Source organism: Serinus canaria, chromosome 8 (assembly GCF_022539315.1).
Source record: "Serinus canaria isolate serCan28SL12 chromosome 8, serCan2020, whole genome shotgun sequence".
NCBI classification, from domain to species: domain Eukaryota; kingdom Metazoa; phylum Chordata; class Aves; order Passeriformes; family Fringillidae; genus Serinus; species Serinus canaria.
The window spans coordinates 959611-977949 of record NC_066322.1 but is presented as its reverse complement, the minus strand read 5'-3'; the positions used below and the strand labels follow the sequence as shown (position 1 = coordinate 977949).

The following is an 18339-nucleotide window of genomic DNA, read 5'->3' as shown; positions in this document are numbered from 1 at the left end:
AGGGAAAGGATGCAGGAGCAGTTCCCAGCCTCACCAGGAGCTGAGGGAGCAGGTTGGGAGCAGCTGCCTGGTGGGGGTGGGGGGAAGAAGCCTGAAATTCACTGGACTCTGTTCAGTCCTTCTGGAGATTTCACCTCCTCCATCCAGGAACGGCCTCCCCTGGATCACAGGCTGGGCACTTCGGGGGGATTGGAGAGCAAAGCCTGGATGGCCACAGAGGCTTTGGCCGTGCAGGATCCTGGGGGCTTGGAGGGGATTTTTGGTTTGGTATTTTGGCTTTGAGGGAGACTATTGGGGGTTTTGGGTTCTTCTGGGTTTTTGGTGTTTTTGAGGGAGGGCTGGGGGCTTTTTTGGGGAAGGAAGGAGGGGTCTGGAGGGATAGGTTTGGGGTTATTATTTTTTTAACTTAGCCTTGCTCTCCTGCCCCCAGCATCAGCCACGGAGCTCAGAGAGGGATCAGGGCCTCCCTCTGTAGGTACAGAGCTGCTGATGGGAATCTCTTTCTCAAGGGGCAGGAAAACTTCCCAGAAGGGCTCCAGCCACTGCCAGTTAAAACAAAGATTTTTTATAACTGCAGTTGTGGCCCTGAGGTTGCTCCAAGTGCTCCCTGCCAGGCAGGGTCTCCCCAGAGCTTCTCTTCTTTTCATCCACCAGCACTCCCAGGTCCTCAGCAGTCCCATAAACCTCCACATTCCCATTTTAACCCATTTCCCCCCCAAAAGTAAAATAATTCCTTCTTCACTGTAATGGAGATAGAAAAGTTCCCTGTAAGGAATCAGCTTAAGTTTGGTGCTCCCAGCAGTGGAAATAAAACCCAAGAGTGTTCTAGGAAGAGGAGTTGAAGTTTCAGGGTTTTATTATCAAAGTTTTGTAAAACATTTTCTGAAACTGTACATCGACATGGCACAGACTGTCGGCTACTTTTGTCTCTTTACCTGCACAAAAGTAAAAGCTCTGGAGCTGCTGGAACTAAGGAACAGCTTTGGGTAACTACTCTGCAAATACCATGGGATCACCGAGTGCGGGAGGGAGGGAACGGCCGGGACAGGAACACAAATTTATCCGCTTGTACAACTTGAGATCAAGTAAAAAGTACATTATCAATGGACTTGCTTTAAAAACAGACCAAGGTCATTTTAAAATGCACTCCCTGCTGCAGCGGGTGAGCTCCTGAGCCCCAGCCCTGGGTGAGGCTGCTCCCCCAACCCTCCCTCACTGAGCACGGCCAGGATTCCCCTTCCCGAGGTCAGACCATCCCAGCTCGCCCTGGGTGGAGCTGAACGGACACAGTGGAGAGAGAGCCCTCAGGAAGGTCAGGGCACAGAACCCTGGGCAAAGCCAACCAAAACCCACCGGAAACCAAACCCAACCAAGCCCAGCACATGGCTTAAAACCAGAACTAAAGCCAAGAGCACAAAGAGCTGGTGCGATCCAAGGCCGACTCCGGAGTGTCCGGAGGCCCATGGCAGCCCCTCAGTGGCTGCAGGACAGGAGGGCTGTGCCACATTCCCAGGGCATTCCCACAGGACAGGGGGGCTGTGCCACACTCCCCACACTCCTGGGATATTGCCAGACTGCTGGGCCCTGCTGGCTCAGCCCGGGACACTCCGGAGGGAGGGAAGCAGGGAGGGAGGGAGGGAGGGGTGGCCAAACCCGGGCTGCGGGAGGGACGTGCGGCCTGGCCCGGCCCCAGCTGGGCCCGGGGGCAGGGGATCCCTGTCTCAAGCTTTGGGTGTGAGTTAGTATCGGGATGGACAGACCATGGAGAGCTCGGAGCTGGATACATCTAGGTTGAGGATTAACAAGTACAGCATAAAGGATCACACTGGAGGGGCTGTGGGCGGCTCAGTCGCTCATGTCCATGTCCTCCTCGTGGTGGTCGTCTCCGTTCACCTTGGATTCCCTGCCCGGATCCCCGCTGCCCTTCTCGGCTCCAGGCTCCTTCCCTTTGGGGGAGGGAGCATCCGCCACCTTCTTCTCCTCCTTCTTCTCCTTCTCGCTGTCGTAGCCCTGTTCCTCCTCGTCGTAGTCCCTTGTGACCTGCTTTGCCAGGGAAAGGGACACGTTAGCACTTCCCTGTGGGCCGGGGCGGGGGGGATGTGGGGCAGGGCTGGGAGCAGCTCCAGGGCTTTTTGGAACATACTTTCACATCCTTGTCGCTCTCGGATTTCCGGTCTCGATCCTTCTCCTTGTCTTTGCTCTTCTTTTTCTTGCTCGTTGACCGCTCCCTCTCGTCTCTGCTCCTCTCCTTGTCTTTATCCTTCTTCTTTTCCTTTTTATGCCTATGAGGATCAGCAGGAAGAGGATGAGGCCCATCCCCATCACCCCATTCCACGGCTGGAACTGTGTCCAGAGCGCTACCCACAGCAAACCCAAAGGAAAATGGCAGAAGGCAAGTAGGTAACGGGCTCTGCTTCCAGGAAATACCCAAAATCCCAGCTCAGCTCTGGCTCAAGGACAACACCACAAAGCAAAGGCTGAGCAATGCTGCGGCAAAGAGAACCATGGAATCTCCTGAGCTGAAGGGCCCCACAGGGATCATGGAATCCAAATCCTGGGCACCAAGAACAGCGGTGCTCCAGTGTTTTACAGAGGAGCAGCTTGACCTCCTCATCCTGGGACAGGGTCACAGAACACCCAGGCCACCCAAAATCAGCTGATTCCCACTGTGCAGAGCCAAAGGGATTGGGAATTGTGGCACATCCTACTCCTACCACCCCTGGAACCCCTGACCCTTGGAGCTCCCAGCCAACCCCAGAGCAGCTCCACAAAAGCAGCAAAGACTCCCCCCCTCCCCCAGAATCCCTGGGAGCCTCCCTGGAGGTCACAATTTGGGAATTTCCCTCCCAGACACCATTCTTCCCAGCCAAGTGTTTCCCTGACCTTCTGGGTGACGGGGACCGGGACATTTTCCGTTTGGGAGACCTGGGCTTTTTCGGGGACCGTGTCCCGCTCCGGCTCCGCCGGCGCCGCCGTTCTCTGCAGGGAGACACAGGAGCTTTGGAAATCTCTGCTGATTTTCTTAAAGCTGCAAATGCATCCCTAATCCAACCCTAGCCCTGCTCACAGGATACTAAGGAGTTGTTAAAAATGCAAGCTAAATTTGGAAGTGTTTTTGAAAGCATGAAACACTTTTGCGTGGATTTATTCCCTAAATCAGGAAGAGCTTGGCAGTGACCCTGGAACATCAAACTCTGACACAAAGCAAGGAAAACTGTTCTAAACACAAAGAATTTATCTCAAACACTGCAGGAAAATGCAAGTATCTTACAGACACAGGTGGCAGAGGTGCTGTTGTGCCTGTACCAGATACATCCTCATTGGAATCACAATCCAATGGATCCAGGCATAGTTTGGGTTGGAAGGAACCTCAAAGCCCAGCTCCTTCCATGGGCAGGGGCACCTTCCACAGACCAGCTGCTCTATCACAAGAACATTTGTTTTTATCTAGTACTGAAGTGCACCAAAATCCTGCTGGGCACAGAGAGCAAGGAAAATCCCATTTCTGTACCTGCTTGTGCTTCTGGATCTTCTGGTTGTGCTGTAGCTTTTGGGGGGAGTTTTAGAACGTTTCTTTTCTTTCTCTTCCTTCTTTTTATCCCTTTTAGTAGAAAAGAGATTAAGTTAAAGTCACTTTCAAACAGCACTTCCTAATCTGCTGGACAGGGAAAGGGATGCAGAGCTGGAGGGGCAGGGGTGGCTCCCCAGGCTGAGCCCCCCACAGGTGCTCCAGCCCCTCCATGTCCTCTCTGAACTGAGGGCCCAGAGCTGTGGGGACCCAGCAGAGCCAGCACAGGGGACAATCCCTGCCCTGCTCAGGACTGGACTCCCTGGAGTCATTACCTGGTTTTGGATGTGCTCCGAGACCTCCTGCTCCTCTCTCTGGAATGAGATCTCCTTCTCCTCGGACTTTTGGATCGCCTCCTGCTTCTGGATTTGGAATGGGACCTTCTCCTTGACCTGCTCCTGGAGCGTCTGCCAGGGACACACCAACATGGAGTCACAGGAAGGACATCCTGGGACTGCTCCCAGCCCAGCTGCTCAGGGCCTGGAAACCCCCAAAGCCAACCAAAGCCTCCATCCACAGTTCAGCCCGGCCCGCACAGGAGCTCTGCACACTGAAAGGGCAATAAAGCTTTGGAGCCCCAAATCAAACCCAAGGCTCTCCCCAAGAATGATTTTTGCAGGAATTGTTCCAGCTGTGGGAGGTGGTTCTAAGGAATTGCTCAGTCACCTGTGTCTGGATGAGGAAGGTGTCCTCCTCCTCCTCGAGCGCGACCTCGACCTTGAATGTCTTCGTTTTTCATCTTTTTTATCTGAAAAAGTACAATAAAACCAATGTTTTGTTTTAATATTCAAAGAGATTTTCTAAAGGAAAGGACCCAGAGCTTTAAGTAATTGATATAAATCAACCTGATCTTGCCATTTGACATGAAGGCTCATCTGTAATTTTCTTCACAAGAAGACAAAGAGAACTGACAGAGAACGGGCTCATGTTTGTGACACAAAATAAGTTTTATGCAAAACTGGAGAAGTCAAAATTCAGAAAAAATCTTAAGTTAGTGAAAAGCTGATGGCTGCAGGGCAATGGAAAATCCTGTGAAAATCTCAGAATCTGCCATTTCCTGAGGGGCTGGAGAACCTGTCAAATGATTGTTTTGAATTTCCCACAAAAAAGCCTCAAGCTAAGCAAGAACAGGAGCTCTGTTCTCTCCTAGAAATTATCGGGAGGCTGCAGAACTGATGAATATTCTGTATTTTCAGTGTTCAAGCTTTTGCTTCTCAGAGATTTGGTGGCTCTGACAATTGTGAGAGAGCTGCTGGAGCTTGTTCTAAAATCAAACCTGCTGAAAGAAGCCCCAGAAAAGAGAATTATTTACAAAACCTGCCCAGATTAGGAATGAAGATAAAGGAAAGCATCCCTGAGAAACATCAGCAGGGTGCCAAGTGGTGAGGCCAAAAAATCCATGTTCCCTTGGAATTTGAGACAGCAGCAAGAACTTCCCTCAGAGAAGCCTGGGTGTTTTACAGCCTTCAAATCAGTGAATTTTGGGAAAAATCAATGGATTCACTCCAGCCCATTTCTGCAGGAAATGGAGCATCCACTGCAGGATGATTAAAAGCCTAGTAAGTGAATTCCCCACAGAGCACAGGCATGAAGTTGGGGCTGTGCAGAGCATCAGTTTTGATCAGGTGCTGTGTCCAAGCCCCATGCTGGCTGGAATGGCTCATTCCAGGCTGGAATTACCTGGCTCTATAGCAGCAGAAATTAAGGACTGTGCTTCTCGGACTCTCTTCATGGCCTCTTCTATTTCTTTACTGGAGGTATCTGATTTCAGACTGGGGGACACGAGACCTGCAGCCACATGGTTCAACCTGGGCAACAGAGAATTCCAAAATTCAGGACTCAGGGACCCAAGGGATACAGGTCTGCACTGTCAGAGTCAGCCAGTTCACAGGGTCAGGGAATCCTGGAATGGTTTTGGTTTGGGGACATCAAACCCATCTCATCCCACCCCCTGCCATGGGCAGGGAACCTTCCCTAGCCCAGGGTGCTCCAAGGCCCTTCCAGCTCCAGCAGGACAGGGACTGGGCACTGAATCCCCATGGAATCCCCCAGGAGTGCAGTACAAGGGTTTGGGAACACTGCTGCTTACTTTGGATCCACTGTGCTCATCAGTTTTAGGAGCTGATCTGCTGCAAGAGACTGTGGGGGAAAAACAAAGTTAGAACCAGGCTGGGAGATGTGAGAGCTCCAGAGAACCTTCCTTGGAATGTCCCCTGGAAGTTTTCCCAGCTGGAAAAGCAGAGTAGAACACCCCCAGCAGAGAGGAAAGGCCACCCTGGGCTGCTGTGAGCACCCCACACTGGGGCTCTGGGGATTTATTCTCCACAGCAGCCAAAGCCAGCCCTGTCTGGGCAGGATCAGGGATAAAACCACAAATGGATAAAAATACCAACAGATAAAAATACACTGCTGGGGTGTGTTGGATCCATCCTTATGTACCAGTAACTTTTTGTGCACAGGTTATTTCTGTCACTGCAAGGGAACAGAGCCCTCTCTAAGCTGTCTGTCCACTGAAGACCTCAATGCCAACTTGTAAACATCTAAATATTCCATGAGAAATGTATTTTACAGCTCTTAGGATAACCCAGGTATCATGATCAGTCATTTCCTGCACCAATGGGGTATTAAGAAAAAATGTTTAATCCTCACTCATTTTTTTAAATGAACTCCAACTTTAAATTTTGAAATGTTTGTTACAACCTGATGGTTTAATGTACAAAAATCCTCCATCGCCCCAAATTTACATTTTTCTAATTTGCCTTTAAATTTTTTTTTCATTTGTTATTTAATTTTCACCATCATTTGCTTGTTCTTCCACATGGGAATACATAAAAAATTCAAGTGATGGCAGTAGCAATGCATTTAATTACTGCTGCTTCTTGTTGCTGTAAGTGTATTTTGTTCTTACCTCTAAAATATTATATCTATTTAGAGATGACCAATATATTTATATTGCTATATTTTTATTTATATAAATATACTCAATATTCTAGTACTTAGTACTTAAAAGCCTTTTTTGTTCTGCTGTCACAACCTAATGAAGTCTCCACATTTCTGACACCTACAAAATTAAAAAGTCAAACTACTTTTTACTTGAAGAACAAGGCAGGTTCCTGGCCTGATAATGACATATTTGAAATATTTCATTGCTATTCCCAAATTATTCCTTGGCCCCTTCCAACATTTAATTTGACATTCAAGCAGGTATTTTTCATTCCAAGCAGAAACCAGTCCCTGGAGTTCCCAGGCAGTGGCTGGGAAGTGATACAAATGAAAACCACTCTCAGGGCAGGAAAGAGGAGGGCAATAAAGGAGATTTTGGAAGGAGGACGTACCTGGGAGTTCAGGTTTGCTCCAGGAAGCCCAAGAGCAGCAAGGGCAGGGTCGAGAGCAGGAGCTCCTAAAGCAGCTAAAGGGACAGCACCAATCTGTGGCAGAGAGAGCAGTTAGGGCACAGGCAGTGACAACAATCAGCCAGGGAGATCACTGGGCAGGGGAAATAAAGGTGAAGGAGTAAAGCATTCCAGCAAATTGAAGGGACAGTTGGAAATGAAGTTATTATTTTTCAGTGCTAAAATGGAAATTCATTCCAAGCTTTTGAGGCTATTGCCCCATTTCTAATTCATTTTAGGGTTGAGATGGCCATGGTTTATGTTGAAAGGCAATTTAACAATAGTGCATCCCTGCAAATGTCTCCAATTTGGTTAGAAAGCTACTGGGAGAGCAGAAGGCTCCCTAAAGCAGCTCATTTTGGGCCATTTCAAATGAGAGGACTGAGACAGACACCCAAACCCAACACACACTGCCAAGATGTGCTGAACTGTGCAGCTTCTCCCCTAAAATGGATGTGCTGAACACATCCCACAGAGGGGCTGGGAGCAGCTTGGGCTCAGAGACACAGCTGCAGTTCAGGGGCTCAACAACCATTTCCAGGATTCACATGCATAGTTTTTTAGTGAATGAAGTATTTTGGGTCGTATCTGGTTCTCCCAACCCCTTCCCTGGGTTTCTAAGGTTAAATTTAGGCTCTTCCTTCCTGAGCAGCTCCACGGCCAGGGGGTCCTTCAGCTAAGCAAGAGCTGGGGAGGGTTTGAGAGGTGCAGAATTAATCAGGCTTTATTATGATTAATTTGCCTCCTGCACTTTGATTCTGGGCCCTGTTAAGAGCTGAGCTGTGACTCCAGCTTCTCTCACAATGTGCAATTCTCACTGTTCCTCTTCCACATGAATTCCTGTGGGTTCACACAACCAGGCTCCAATTTTCCCCTCAGCTGGAGGATTAATGAAGGGAATCTCACAGTGTGGCAGCTCCTTGGACTTGAGGAATTTAAAATCTGTGAGACTTCTACTGCTTGTCACGTCTGTGAAGTACAGCGGGTGAGAGGGGTGGGAGGCACAAACAGGGCCCTGAGAAACCAGGAAATAGGGAAATGAGATATTCAATCTAACAACTTGTCACTGTCGTGCCCTAATTCACATCAGAGCTGTCCCAATCCAGCAGGGTCGATTAACCACTCTAGGAATTGGAATCAACACATCAGTCCTGAAAGAAAGAGCAGGAATGAAGTGGGAATGCAGGAGAAGACACCCAGGGGTTCCCCAGCCTACCTGAGAGAGAGGGTTGGGAGTGGGCAGCAGGCCACCCCCGGGCAGCAGCCCTGCCACGGCATTAGCTGGTGCCAAGAGAGACAAAGCCTTAGTCTCATCAGGAATGACTCCTGCAGGGAAACAGCCTGGCATTAGAGAGCATCCCAGCCCAGAGGCACCAAATACACAAATACACCCAGCAAAGTCTCCCTGATACACCACCTGAGTTTGTTGAAAGTACTTATGTTGGCTAAAATACAAAGCTTGATGGCTATTAATATTTAGCATTAACTTTTTTTGTCAGAATGCAACTTCAATGGGTGACAATTTGACTGTTCCTTTTTCTCTACAAAAGGTTAAGTTTCTAGAGCAAAAAAATAGCACAATACACACTACTTTGTTGTTAACACTGCCAAGGTTTCATCACCTGTACTCGATTTTTAAGTCATGAACCAAACGTAAGCAAGCACAGTCGGTTCTCCAGGGGTGAGAGTGCTCTCAACTTTCAAAAGCTGTTTTATGAACAACGACTCGTGTCGGCTGCTTCACTACAAAGCACACAGAAAAATCAAGATACACAAGACAAAAAAAGTTGGATTTAGGGGTTAATAATATGGTACAGTTCACTATGTTTTCTTTTACACCTACCATACAAATTTTGGCAAACTTAAAGAGAAGGGATGGGTGTTTTGGGTAGGGCTTTTGCTGACGTGTCACATGGAATGCGGTCCCTGCGGCTCTCCGGGAATGCTGGGGGTGTGTCTGTGGCTGGGATACACACAGGGATGCTGGCACATTCCTTACCTGTGCAGTAAAATGCTTTTGTTCCAATATGTGCCAGCTTAGAGCACCGACAGTGCTGCTGCCACCTGCCGTGGCACAGGGGACTCGTGGCCCAAAGTCTTGCAGCCAGCTAAGCCCAGGGGTTACTGCACTGCCTGCTCTGCACACGGAGTGCTCAGGGCCCTACTAGCAAACACTTGTGGAGGGAGTTTTACTCTATCCAACAGCAAAAGCCCTATACAGATGGATTAATTTGTTAATGTGCCCAAGCCCCCAAAATGAGAGTTCAATAAAACAATTTTACTATATAGTTGCAAATACCAGTAGTGTTTCTGTAATACATATTAAGAAACTGCATCTCATCATAAAACATACAATATGTACAGGGCACTTAAGAGAAACTGGATAAGCTGCAGAAGAAAACTGTTGGGTGGTATTTTCAGCAGGGCCTGGTATATAGTTCAGGCTGAACCAGGGAAAAGAACTGTAAAACACAACAACAAAAAAGAAAAACCACTGTTAAATAAAGGTAATGGTTCCTCCCACCTATACTGAGAAGTGCCGATAATCTACACAAATGTACAATACACAGCACTGATATCTGGCTCGTGGCACTGAGCTGGCAGCACTTTAGATACCCAAAGTTATGGAGGGACAGGGAAAAAGGTCATGGAGGCAAAGGGCAGGAATGCATAAATATATCAACATACCTACAGAGAGATTACGGGGTCATTTGGCATGCAAAATTATGTCTCAAGAGGATATTTATCAATTACAGCTAAACATTTCAAATTAGTGCAACGACAACATTTCTGGCATCTAAATACAAATCCTCAGACTTAGCTCGAGACACCTCACAGAAGATCTGCATCCATTAAAAAAAATTCATGCATCTGATCCTCTAATTGTTTCTTTTAAAAGTATTTAAATAAACTACAATTTTAAAAAAGCAATGAGGCCCCTCACCAGTTAATTTTCATGCTTCAAGAGCTTTTTTTACTGCTGCTTTGTTAGAACCATGAAATACTGCATGAATGTGTAGAAATGAAAGAAAAAGAAACAGACAAAAGAAACAAACATTAACCAAAGAACCTAGACACCCCCCCCAGCCATCTTTAACCTTAAGAGTTCCTTCCAAATCCAGGAATTAGCCCAGAGAAAATGACAAATACTAAACCTTACCGTAGCCTTTGTGTATAGTTCTATAACACAAAGCAACAGCCAACACCAAAGTGTCTGTGTGAGCTAAAACTTGGGACAGGGGGGGAATTATTGCACTAAACAGATAATAAACATTGCTTTAGTGACAGGCAATAATCACACAGGTTCATTAGCACAGCAGAAATCAGAGAGAGGAGGGCCCCACTCTGCACAGGCCTGGCTTTAAGCACATCAGCAGTGGCACTGTGGGCTGGGGAAATGCTGCTCCTGGTTGAACTGGGACCCTGGCAGGCTGAATTTGGGGCTAAACTGTACTCCAGCACAGGGACAGAAGTGTGGGATTATCAACCCAGGGGCAATACCTTATTGGCTGAACATCTCTCTTGTGATGTGCCAAGGCCAATAAATTCTGAACTGTCAGACAACACAAGGAGTGACTCCTTAACAGGCCCAGGAAAATATTCTACTTTAATAATTGGATTTTCTGAAGCCCGGCTGCTGGGCAGGTTTCTCTGTGTGCCAGGTTTATCCACAGTGGACAAAGTAAGACTGACAAAGAGAAAAGTGGGTTTATCCTTGTAGGAAGAGTTAAACACTGGCATTATTGCCATGGGCCTTGGAGAATATTCCAGCACAGTGTCACTGGACTGGTGCTGTGTTTAACACCCACACAGGGACAAGAAGCCTCTCAGCTCTGCTGTTCTCCAGCAGTGGCAGCAGGAGCAGTAACTCCATTGCAGAAGGGGTTCTGTGCCCTCAGGAAGCAGCAGGGCTCAGTCAGAGGCCACACTGCACACTCCTACACTCCAGGAATTAGGCTGGACATCTTTTCAGTTTCATATCTTTTAAGCTTAAGGAATACAAAGATAAGATAAGACAGCTCCCCAGGCCTCAAGAGACAGCTCCAGCATGACAGATTAAGATTACAGGTGTGACCCCAGGCCATGTACCCAACTTAGCACTGTAGGTATGACTTAATCTGCAAGATTTTATTCAATTCAACCTTTCCCAGAAGTAAATCAAGAAATGTACAAGTACAATGGAAATCAGTTACTTCTAAAGCAAGTCTAGAAGAGTTTAATAAGACTTCTGTAAGAAGAGGTGTCTTCTCAGCACTTTGCTTTTAAGGTAAGTTCCAAAAACCCTGCTCATTGCCTTTCAAATTACTGTAACACCCTAAAATGTAAAAATAAAAAGAAGAAGAGAAAATGTAGTTAACAAGTGGTTACACCAGGAAAACACTTGGGGACTTGAGTGCTTGCTGGCCTTTAGTTAATGGCTAGAATCCCCTGTAGCTGCAGAGGACCCACTGTTTTTCAGTCATCTGGAAGGGCTTTGCATTTGCCTTCTCCACTACAAAAATCACACACACAAATAACAGAGAGAAGAGTTTATTATTTAGTGAAATTCTATTAAATATATCAAGGATGAACAAGAAAACTTGGAATTAAAAACTAGGACCAGTGCCCATGTGGCACCTCTTGGAAGTTGTCACTTTTGAATTAAACAGTAATTATTCAAACCCTTGGTATACTGGACTCCACAAGGAGAGTGAGGGCCTTTTTTGGGGATGTTCCCAAATAAATGCAGTGGCAGCATAGCCCAAAGGAATGTTAATTCCTCTCCCATGCATTCTCAGGGAGGGAGAAACCATTCTCATGAAGAGAGTGAAAGTGGCAAACAATTCTTAAGGTAAAATTTCCTTAAAATATGGACCTGTTTGCATTACAATCTGTTTGGCAAAATGTCTCATTGAGACTGACACGGAGCAAAATTGGCATAGAATTCTGCCTAAAACGTTCTTATTCTACACTTCAAGACACACAAAACATTCCACTTAGAATTGGTGTCACGATGGAAACAAACTGACCAAATGCAGGGGCCAAAGGCAATATACCAAGGGTTTCAGAATGGCAATCTCTGACGTGTTTGACATAGGACTACTGTTAAATACTGAGCACTAGACAGGAACCAACCACCACCCAAGGGTGGCCCCATAGAACATCAAACAAGTTACAAACCTTCAGCATAGGGAACGACTATGAGGGCTCTGTCAACGAACACAGTGTTTGTCAGGTGCTGGGCCACCACGGCCGAGTCGGGGTCGTGGAACTTTACAAAGCACACGCGCGACGACACCGGCAAGGGGGAGTCACTGCAAGAGACAGAGCCAGCACTCAGGGACAGCAGGGAACAACCAACCAACCCCAAAGCCACACCAGGGGCTATACCCCCCCTTTGGGCTGCACCTGAGCTCTCTCATAGCTTGGAGCTGCACGTGAGCTCTGCTATGCACAATAAATCCGTGAGCGACCACCTAAATGCAAATTCCGCCCTGGCTGGGAGGAAAACTTGCCTGAAAAAAGAGAAAAGTGACCAATTCTGTCTCAGTTAAACCCTGAGGTTTCACACTCGCTGCTTTAGGCCCCAGATGACTGATTAGGGTAAATTGTGAAATGAAGAGGGTGATGATTAAAGGATCCTGGTGACTTGGGACAAGGGCGTGTAGGGGTAGGGTGTGGGGTGAAGGCTTTGACCTGACAGAGGGCAGGGAGGGATGGGAGATTGGGAAGGAATTCCTGGCTGGAAGGCTGGGCAGGCCCTGGAATAGAATGCCCAGAGCAGCTGTGGCTGCCCCTGGATCCCTGCAGTGTCCAAGGCCAGGCTGGAGCAGCCTGGGACAGTGGAAGTTGTCCCTGCCCATGGCAGGGTGGCACTGGATGAGCTCTAAGGTCGCTCCCAACCCAAACCAGTCTGGGATTCTGTTTCATTCATAACCCAATTCCATCCCAGCTTCTAGACTAAACTTCACCATGCTCCCACATCCTAAGAAATGCCCAGGGCTGAGCTCCTGCCTGTCTTCAGCAAGGAGAGCACAAGGAAATGTAAGGAGCTCAGGCAGGAATGAAAAGCTGAGCACACTAAAACAGACCTCCCTCCAAGGCAGGCCTGGGCCTGTTCCTGCTCAGAACAAGTGTCTGTCAAACTACAAACCCGAAACTGAGAAGTTTTGAGCCACTTCAAAGAAAAACCAACCCAAAAATATTTACTTCCATAACGGGACAGAATGGTAGAACTACAGCTGTAACTTCCTTAAAACCAAACCAAACTGAAAAACCAGGTGCAGTCAATCCAGGCAAGTCCAGGATGGGTTTTAAGAGTCCCCCTATCCTGGAAGTGGGGCAGATTTTGCTGTAATTGGATGTACAAAGTGAAAGACAGGAAGGAAAATGCTTCTGCAGACAGAACTGAGGGACAGAGGAGTTAAAAGCTGCCTCCAGAAGGCCCAGGCAGGGAGTGGAAGCAGCAGCAAATCCTAAACCCCTTGCTACTATGCCAGGCCAGAGGTCCAGATCAGCCTGGGGAGCTCTGAAATCATCACTGATCCTGACAAAAAGCTGCTTTTCCTACCTGGATTCCCAGCCCAACTCCAAAACATCCGACATCAAAGGCATCCCAGCTCCAGAGCAGTTTGATCTGGGCTGCTGAGGCTGATCAAGCCTTTCAGCACTGGGGGTTGTCAGAATTCAGGGAACAGCTCCGACACCAGCAGACAGATCCAGGGTCTATTTTGGGCACTGCAAATGCCAAAAGCTCCCTCACCTTCAGCCCCACTGGGCCCAACACACACAACTGCCCCCAGTGTCTGTCAGACCACACTTCAATAACCTTACATTTCACCTGGTGTGGAAAACTAAATTGGAGCCAGCACATTGCAGCTTCTGAAACATTAAAATTAGAAACAGCCACTTGCTCCCACAGCTTGCAGACTGAATAAATTGGGAAATAACTGCAGTGATAAATGAGGAAAAATAATTGAATCTGTTGGCTCTTTTGTGCCCAGAAATCCACAGCAGCTTGCCAAAAAGGTGCCTTTTCTAGCCCATAAGTAATAATTTATAATCAGAAATAACAAGAAATAAAAAATAATCATAACATAAACCCAAAGAAGCATTAGTAGAAGGTGTTCAACAAAATCACAGTAAAATGCTAAAGGAAAGTAAATCAAGGGTTGATGGCAGAGCTGAAGGGAGTTCCTAATCAAAATTGTATAAAAATCACACAATTCATTATAGAGATGCAGCCCAGTATTTTGAGGCATTTTTAAAATGCCAGATAACAAAGGAATGTGAACCAGAGCAGATCCTATTGACTCTTCAGCAGATCCTGTTTACAGCCAGGAGTGCCTCTGGGAATGCTTTGGGGTAGCTGAGCTTCCTTCCAAAATAATGAACCTAAAATAACAACTGAAAATGTGTTAGGCAACGCTTCTGCAGCCTGACATTTAATTTACATCTGTGTATTGCACTTTTAAAAATGGTATTTCCACTCACTCTCAAATCCAAGCTGGGTGAAATTCAGCAAGAACTGGATGTTCTCAACAGCTCCCAAAAAAGCCACCATCCATCATTATTCTAATTCACCCAAGGCTGAAGCACTCAGGAATTGTCTCTCAGCCACTGGAATGCTGGGACACACAAGGATTTAATGGGGCTGCAATACAGGAAACTCAGAAATCCACTCCCTCCACTTTGCAGTCTGGATGGAGTTTTATGGAATATAATAAAGATGAGAACCAGGCAAAGGAGTCGGGGAAAAGCAGGAGGAAGAGGGGGAGGAAAAGTGGAAGATGTGCCAAAGCTGATTGTGCATTAAAGATGCAGCTGAGGTGCACAATAAATAGGAAACAGGGGATTAAATAGACTGGGAAAAGGGGTGGCTGAGAGAGTAGGAAAAACAGGAATTGAGAGAAGCTCCGGAAGTTACACGTGATCTGGAAGTGCAGGAGAATAAGGAAGTCCTACAGCAGAGTCAGAGTGACACAGATCAAACAAAGAGGTGGAGCAAAGGAAATGGGATTGGCTCCTCAAATACTACAGCCAAGGGAGAATCCCAGCAAGATCCCAAAAGGAATCCACATTATAGGGAGAAGTCACAGATTATGATTTAGAACCCACATCCTTCCAAGAATGGATGGGCAGGAGCTGGAATCTGAGGGAGAAGAAGCAGAAAAAGAATGTGGCACTATTAGAAAATGTCCCTTTCTTTGGGGGGAAGTGGAACTGGAGGGCCTGAAGTACAGAGCAGATTCCCATCAACCCAGGGAAAACCTCCTGGGGGTCAGCTCCTCACCAAGGGAAAGGACACCAAGGCACTGCAGCAACCCAGGACAGATGAGTTAATGTGTAGCTAAAGCTACAAAGTTTCAGAGACACAAATCACCTCCAACAACCGCAGTGAAAAACGAGACAAAGTGCTCAAACACAGAGCAGGCCAGGAAAGGACTGCACCTGCCACAGGTGAGCTCCTGCCATGCCAGGAATCCCAGCTGGGAACAAGGAAACTCCCTCTGGAACTGTCTTTGCTTTCTGTTAACAGGGATGGAAGCCTCAATGAGGAAAAACAAATGTTCTGCTATACTTTTTCTGCCTAAAATAAAAAACCCAAGTAATTTGGGTTTTTTTGCAATGGGTGTTACAAATTGTTTGATTAAAGAAACCTTTTAATTTGTATGATGAATATGTAAAACACCAACATATAATGACACCAGGCTCTGTAAATCAATCAAACTGAAACCATCAGCACTGCTAACACCCAGGTTTTATATTGCATCAGAAAGGATTCTGAAAGCACCATTTATGTTCATTAGAACTTAATTGCAAGTGAAGACATAAAAACTGTATTTTTTTTTTGTTTGTTGCAAATTGTAAATTGCAGGAATACCTGAAACTTTCAGTTATACACACACTTGAAATGTGCATTATTTATTTTAATTTGCACAGAATTCCTTGCAAGATGTGCAACTGACAAATGTGTATTTGTCTGTCAGCGGTTTCCTTTCTGCTCAGCACAGATTTGTTTGTAAGGAACACAAATAGTGAAAGTGTATTTTTTGTACATTTGGGGTAAGCTGCTCTTCTAGCAAAAAATTCTTTACAACAAACGCATTTATCTACATCTAGAAGTTTTGGTGCTGCGGAGGTGACGCAGACAGCAGAGGCTCAGCGCGCACAACCCCGGACAAACAACTCCTGGAGACAAACGTGGATTTCACCGGAGCCGCACGTGTCGCTCCACGCCCCGCACTAATCCCCGCAGTCCCGTGACCGAGCCGAGCTGTGCGGGGCACACCGGCTCCGGGGGCGCGCAGTGAGAGCCGCCCCGCAGCCCCCGGGCGGGATCCCCGGGAGCGGCCCGGGCCGGGAGCCGCCGGGGGGGCGGGCGGGAGGCGGCGCCGGGCCGCGGGCAGGGCACGGAGGGGGGGGGAAGGAGGGAGGGACAGAGGGGGAGGCGGCGAGGCCGGGCCGGGCCCGCACTCACTCGGGGGGGAAGAGGCGCAGCTCCTCGATCTTGCCCAGGAAGCCGAAGAGGGTCCGCATCTGCTCCGAGCTGGCGCTGGGCGAGACGTTGGTGACCTGGATCACGTCGGTGCCGCTGCTGGAGGCCATCGCGCCGCCGCCCGCTCCGCCGGTGCTGCAGCAGACACACAGCGGGGACGGGGGGCGGGTGAGCCGCGGGCGAGGCGCTGCGGTTCGCCGACCCCGGCCCGGTTCGCTCTCCCCGGCCCCGCCGCCCCCGGCCCAGCCCGGCCCGGCCCCGCGCGCGCCGCCTCACCAGCCTGCCCGGGCCGCAGTATCCCACGGTGCACCGCGCCGCGCCTGCGCGCGCGCCCACGGCGCACGGCCCCGCGCATGCGCCGCGCCGCCCGACGCGCACGGAGAGAGGGACGCCCGCGCGCGGGGGCGGCGCGTGCGCGGAGGGGGCGCGCTCAGCCCCCCCCCCCATCCCCTCACAGCTCCGGGCCCGCGCGCGGGAAAGCTGAGGGGGCTCTGAGGGACCGCTGTTGGCTCCTCGTCATTTCACAGAGCAAACTCTCACAAAATACACTGTCCCAATGGTGCCCAGGATTCTGGCTTTTTTATTTTTCTATATTTGTGATCCTGCAGTTCTTTAGTGTTTAACTCCAAACTCCATATACAATCCTAGTTCACATTTTGGTCAGATACAACAATTCCTCCTCTCCAGGCCTGAGAATCAAGGCCTCCTCACTGTCTCAGGGCCCAGAAATGTAAATAAAAGTGAGTTTTGGGGAAAGCAAACTTGGGGTAAATAACTTCATTACCTGAAGCTGTAATTGGAACATTAACCCTGAATATGCAAACAGACCAAACTCATAAAAGTGTGAAAACTTGTGACCCATCATCCATTTCTGGGTGTAGTCCCTGGTGGGCTTTGTGTGCCCAAAATGTACCTGAAGGCTTTTCAATAAATATACCTGCTTTTTACTCCCTTACCTCTGTTTTCAGGTAGTCCCAGAAAAGGCATCACAAGCAGTACAGTTGGGGTAGAATTTCTCACTAGAGAGGGGAAAAAATGTGTTTGCAGTTTACACAGTACAAATCATGCTATTTCCTGATGAGTTTGTTGCTTTATGTTAATGTTTCCCCATAAATGTTCCTGAATGTAAATAAAACAAGCCTTATTTATTGATCCAGCTGAAATTCTACCACATCTGATCATAAAGTAGGAGATGCTCACTGTCCTCCCTTAGCAGATACCACATTTACACTTATGAAATATCACAGATGCCGTATCTTGTACTGAATTGCCAAAAGCTTATTTAAATTCCAGATTTGGATTTGTCAGCATTGTTCCAGGTGGAATTTAGCTGTCCAACAGCATTGAAACTGAGTGAGATGAAAGTGGCACAGTGTTTTTACCAGGGGCCCTGAGGCACAGAGCACTCGCCCTCTGAAGTCCTTAAAAGCCATTTTTAAGCACCACTGTTTTTTAAAAAAATCAGTTGAAATACCCACTATTGTCTGTGTGTCTCTGCCTCCATTGAGAGAGGAGAAATTAAAAGGTGAGGGGGGGATTAAAGAACACTGGTAAAAAAATAATGAGGCTAATATCCTTAGTCAAGAGCAAGTGCCTGAAGTGAATTTTTCCAATCACATACTTGACTAGTGTACTTAAACCTTCGCTAATTAATTTTAATTCCAATGGAGCGACTTGTAGAAGCATTTTTCAAAGAGGGGAGTGTTTGAAACGCAGATGTGCCGTTACATAGTGAAGGGAGCTACAATCCACCATGGGACCAACATTCCTTTATCAGCATTTTCCTCTCACTGGGAGCTGCTGGTAGGAGCTGCAGGCACGGGGCTGGTTCCATGTGCTGGTTTAGATGGGATATTGGGGAGAAATCCTTCTCTGGGAGGGTGGGGAAGTCCTGGCACAGA

General features: G+C 47.8%; 1 protein-coding gene across 2 annotated transcripts; it reads right to left on the bottom strand.

Annotated features, from left to right (window-relative positions):
* Positions 1–838: 838 nt before the first annotated feature.
* SRSF11 (serine and arginine rich splicing factor 11) lies at positions 839–16775 on the bottom strand. 2 transcript variants are annotated; one of them, XM_030226721.2, is made up of 13 exons: positions 16715–16775; positions 16421–16573; positions 12121–12254; positions 8177–8286; positions 6904–6996; positions 5658–5707; positions 5249–5376; positions 4235–4316; positions 3844–3975; positions 3512–3601; positions 2884–2979; positions 2144–2282; positions 839–2043 (listed from the first exon to the last, which is right to left on the bottom strand). In XM_030226721.2, the coding sequence occupies exons 2-13, from the start codon at positions 16546–16548 to the stop codon at positions 1846–1848; spliced, it is 1380 nt and encodes a 459-aa protein (XP_030082581.1). In that variant the 5' UTR covers positions 16549–16573; positions 16715–16775; the 3' UTR covers positions 839–1845. The 2 variants fall into 2 exon arrangements, with proteins under 2 accessions (XP_030082581.1, XP_030082582.1); XM_030226722.2 differs by having other exon boundaries at positions 839–2040.
* Positions 16776–18339: the final 1564 nt, after the last annotated feature.